Below are 5,000 nucleotides of genomic sequence, written 5' to 3'. Positions count from 1 at the left end.
ATGATGATGATGATAGTTATGATGATAGTAATGCTGATGATAATGATGATTATGATAATGATAATATTGATAATAATAATGATATTGATAATGATGATGATGATAATAATATTAGTAGTAATAATGATAATAATAATAATAATAATGATAATGATAATGCAGATAAAGATATTGAAAATGATTATGATATTGATAATAGTAATAAGAAAAACTGATATTATTATTGTTCTCAATTTTCTTTTTCTTTTGGCTCATTACTTCATTACTGTACCCCCGTTAGGTTCAGCAGATGAAGGCAGAGGGACGTCTAGGTCATGAGTCTCGCAGCACGAGCCAGAGTGTCACATCCCTGGACAAAGAGGAACGCGAAAATTCTACACAAGTAATTTGTCTATTGATTTCCGTTTCCTGAAGACTAATAATGGTCGTGTCTCTGGATGCTTTATATTTTGATGTTATTTCTATTGATATATATATTTTTTCCTTTATGTTTTAATGTGCATGATGCAAATTAGGCTGACAAAATTAGAAAATTTTCTTTATAGACATCAAATTCTTTGAGGTACAGAAAATTAATTGCCATGAGTAGAGTTTGATTTTATTTTTTTAGATTATTTTTCTCCTTACTAACTGCATCTTAAAATATGATTATTATTAAGTATGTAGATTTTCAGTGATGATTATATAGAGACATATTAGATTATTGTTATAGTTGAGAATCAAGCATTTTATTTTGCAATAGAGTCGAAATAGAAAATGCATGTAATATTAAGAGACCAGTAGCTATGGGGCCAGGTATCACCTATTATAAAACTGTTTGAGTTATTGAAGAAAAACATAATATTTGATAATTGCATAGCAAAATGTGCTTGCACCCAGATGCATGTTTTTGACACCAAGGCATGTTGGCCTGTTTGGATGCACCTTCTGTTCCCAATATAGAAGCACAAATGCTGGGGTGTGAAATTTTCTTTGCTTGTCTTGCTCTTTCCTACTCTTCTTGCCTCCTTTACTCTCCCTCTAGTTTGTGTCTTTTTCTGTTCTCCATTTATTTTGTCTGTTTTCTTCTTCTCATTGACCTGTCTCCTTTCTCTCTCTTGCTTTCTTTGCTATTTCCTTTCTTTGTCTTCTTCCTCTCCTATAATCTCATTTAATCTCTTCTTAATTCTCTATCTATCTCTCCTTTCTCTCTTTCGCTTTCTCTCTTTTTCTCTTTTTCTCTTTTTCTCTATTTTTCTATTTCTCTTTCTCTTGCTATCTTTTTCTTTCTCTTTCTCTCTATCTCTCCTATTCTTTCTTTCTCGTTCATTTTCTCTCCTACTCTTTCTTTCACTCTCTCTTCCTCTCTCACTCACTCTTTCTCTCTCACTCTCTTTCATCTCTCACTCTCACTTCCTCTCTCACTTTCTTCCTTTCTTTCTCACTTTTTCTCTCACTTTCTCTCACCTTCTCTCACACTCTCTCTTTCTTTCTTTCTCTTTTTCTTTCTCTTTTTCTTTCTCTTTTTCTTTCTCTTTTTCTTTCTCTTTCTCTTCCCCTTTCTCTTTCCCTTTTTCTTTCTCTTTTCTCTTTTTCTCTTTCGTTCTCTTGTTTTCTCTTTCTCTCTTGCTCTTCTCTCTTTCTCTTTCTCTTTGAAGTGATGAAAATTACAAGCAAAGCACAAACAACAAAATACACAAGGATGTGATTGTTAATTATTAAGATCATATAATTATGTTTGATTATATGATTTTAACATTCCTGGTGATAGTTGGCCCTATTGTACTACCCTGAAGTATCCCTTACACAGCCCCTTGATGCATCTTCGCTGCATGGAGACTCTCCCAGTGAGGCATCATCAGCACAACCACCACCAACTGCCCAGTCACCATCTCCTCCCCACCAAACACCTTCCCCTCAGCTCACACTAAAATCCCAAACAACATCGCCATCACCCCAACCGCTGCCACGCTCCTCGCACCCGGCACATGAGCATGAGAGGGTCCCCACCCCTGATCCCGAGAGAGAGCTGAGCACCCCTGACACAGAGGATGACGTGGGGCATGACTTGCCACTCCCCCCGCACCTCTCTGCCCCCCTCTCCTCCAAGGAAAAATCCACTCCGGAAATTGTATGCTATGCCTTGTATTCTAGATGTATTTTGTTTTTCTTCTTGTCTATCTAGTTCTTTTGACTGATTCCATTTCTTGTATTGGCTTGGAACAAATAATAGTAAAGACATTGATGGTTTTGATTTCATGTCATTTACAATGTTCCAGAGGATATCCTTTTACCTCAGTATAGATGGCTCTGTGAAACCTGTAATGGCTTTTGCTATCGAATTATCTTCTTTACAGATGCCTAGTTCAGTTAAGTATAAAGGAATTTGATAGAAATTAATTTCTTTTTATCATTTATTTTATGCGGTAGGAGATATCTGAGAAATGGATTTGCTTTAAATACTTCAAATTTAGTCTTTATTTTATAGATTTCTATATTCTTGTAAAATTCCCTTGTTTTTGTTTGTTTAAATTTTTGTAATTAATAAGGTTCTTAACCTGTTTAACATAACTGTCCTCCTTTAGGTGATGGAGGTTGTAAGAGCAGCAGAACAGCTGACATCTCGCCCACCGTCTCAGAACTCAGCAGTTGTGCCAGGATCTCCGCTGGAACGGAAAACTTCGGCAGATAAGAAAACTACCGTGGTTTTGGCCAAGCACACTCTTGCTCCACAGACTAGTACAGTGAGTACAATTATTACATGAGAATTTTAAAATGTCTTTTGATGTGATTAGTATGATGCTCAAGCATGGTCTCAGCTATGTGATAAGAAAGACTGTAACTGTCAGATAAAAAAAGCATTTTTTTGTTAACGTTAATTGTGAAACTTACAGGAAATTTACAGTAAGTTACAGCCAGTCTGCATAGTTGAGGCCACATTACTTTTATCTTTAAACCCTATGTTTTTCATAGTGTTTGAGCCTCTGATGCTGTGGAATGTACCAGAACCCCTATGACATTTGCTAGTGTTTTCCCTTCTTTTACCCAGAATTTGTACTTGATATAAACCTGTAAGGTCATTGCCCTTTCTTTGAATCGTATTTCATAATTATTTCTGAAAATTTTGATTTTGAAAGTTCATTCAGATGCTAAAAGATCTGTATAGAAGGGCAATGACCTTTTAAATGAAAATGCATGAGTATCACACACCTGTGGTAAGTGTCATAATCTCCTTATTTAACCTGTCCCTAATTTTTCTCTCTTCAACTTAATCACTAACTTTGATGATAAGTTTGTGATAGGTGGTACATCTCTGCTAGACAGGAAACTTGGAGACTTGGCCTGTGCAAATGAAACTAAGCCAGTACAAAGTGGTTTTCAGCTTGTCACTTTGGCATCATAGATCATGCCAGGAGAGTCTAAATGAACATGATCATACAGAGAAGGTTATGTTGCATTTTTCTTTTTCTGAGACAGGCCAACCAAGAAGAAAAAGAAGAGTATTAGAAGGAAAAACTTGTTAGTATGCCTATCTTAAACCTGCATTTATTAATATAAATGTGTAAAGCAATATTTTTTGGATATGTTTAAATAAATTTATTTTTTCTGCACCATGTGAGATGATCTAAGATCCAACTTTCGAAACTGACAACTTAATCTAGATTCTAGATTAATAAACAGGTTATCCTTGAAAAAACAAACATATATATATATATATATATATATATATATATATATATATATATATATATATAATATATATATATATATATATATATACAAAGCAATAATGACAATAAGTAAAAGACCTGTTAAAAACAGATTTGTCTGTCTAGTAAATAGCTACTCCATGCATGTGTGCCAAGAGGATTTTAAATCCATTACCTGTGCAACAAGATCAGATTTTAAATAAATGGACTTTGGCTCCATTTATAATTTCTGGATCTTGTGCATGTTTTTATAAACAATGAACTATGTTTCTCTTCCCTAAAATTTTCATATAACTGTTGGGTCTGTGTGTATTTTATAGGAATAACTTTCTAAAATCCTAAAATGCTTGTGTGTGTTCGTGTGAATGTGCCTGTGAATTTGTGAGAGAGAGAGAGAGAGAGAGAGAGAGAGAGAGAGAGAGAGAGAGAGAGAGAGTGTGTGTGTGTGTGTGTGTGTGTGTGTGTGTGTGTGTGTGTGTGTGTGTGTGTGTGTGCGTGCGTGCGTGCGTGCGTGCGTGCGTGCGTGCGTGCGTGCGTGCGTGCGCGTGTGTGTGTGTAAAAGTATGTGAGTGTATGCATTTAAATGTGTCTGTCTTCCTGGTGCCTCCTAACAGATTTTATGTTATAGAATAGGTAATTTCATGCAACCCTTATATTCCATGACTGAATTGCCAAAGCACATTGGGATATTCTCAAAATTAAGTTTGTTTCATTGTCAGTGTTTAATAATGACCTGTTTCTAGTACAGGGATTGGATTTTTTTTAAATACTAATTTGTTAACTTTGTATATATACACAAAGAAAGAATTTTTATTTTTATTTTTTGTTGTTTTGTGGAATGCAGCTTGACACATTTGTTTTTTTTACAAATTTATTATTGATGAAGAAGTTGGGGAAGAACTCAAAGAGGATCCTTGGATAAAATTGATTCTTGCAATTTATTATTTTGTTATTATTATTGCTATTATTATTATTATTATTATTATTATTATTATTATTATTATTATTATTATTATGATCATTATTATTATTAATATCATCATCATCATCATTGTTGATATCATTATCACCATTATTATTTTTTTACTTTTATTATTTTTTATTTTCATTATTATTATTATTATTATTATCATTATTATTATTATTATTATTATTATTATTATTATTATTATTATTATTATTAATATTGTCATTATTATTTTTATCATTGTCATTATTATTATTTGGAGTATTGGGAAGTGAGAGATTTCATGAAAGGTGAAGCCGAGACAACTTTATTTATCCCCTAAATAAACTGCATGATGTAATAAT

The 5,000-nt window shown here is 33.3% G+C and overlaps 1 protein-coding gene across 50 annotated transcripts in view; it reads left to right on the top strand.

Moving 5' to 3' along the window:
- LOC122255487 (scribble planar cell polarity protein) overlaps nucleotides 1–5,000 on the top strand; it is a 247,701-nt gene that overhangs the window by 211,375 nt on the left and 31,326 nt on the right. For 41 of the 50 annotated variants that reach the window (XM_086548694.1, XM_086548713.1, XM_086548691.1 and 38 more), the window contains 3 exons: nucleotides 281–382; nucleotides 1,790–2,110; nucleotides 2,565–2,723. In XM_086548694.1, coding sequence (XP_086404820.1) covers nucleotides 281–382; nucleotides 1,790–2,110; nucleotides 2,565–2,723 — 582 coding nt within the window. The remainder of the gene's footprint in view (nucleotides 1–280; nucleotides 383–1,789; nucleotides 2,111–2,564; nucleotides 2,724–5,000) is intronic. The other 9 variants (XM_086548683.1, XM_086548712.1, XM_086548710.1 and 6 more) reach the window with 1 other exon arrangement.

The sequence above is a fragment of the Penaeus japonicus genome, unplaced genomic scaffold, assembly GCF_977035675.1.
Source record: "Penaeus japonicus unplaced genomic scaffold, GWHDUDI00000001_assembly GWHDUDI00000021, whole genome shotgun sequence".
In the NCBI taxonomy this organism is placed as follows: domain Eukaryota; kingdom Metazoa; phylum Arthropoda; class Malacostraca; order Decapoda; family Penaeidae; genus Penaeus; species Penaeus japonicus.
This window is presented reverse-complemented; position numbering and strand designations above follow the sequence as displayed.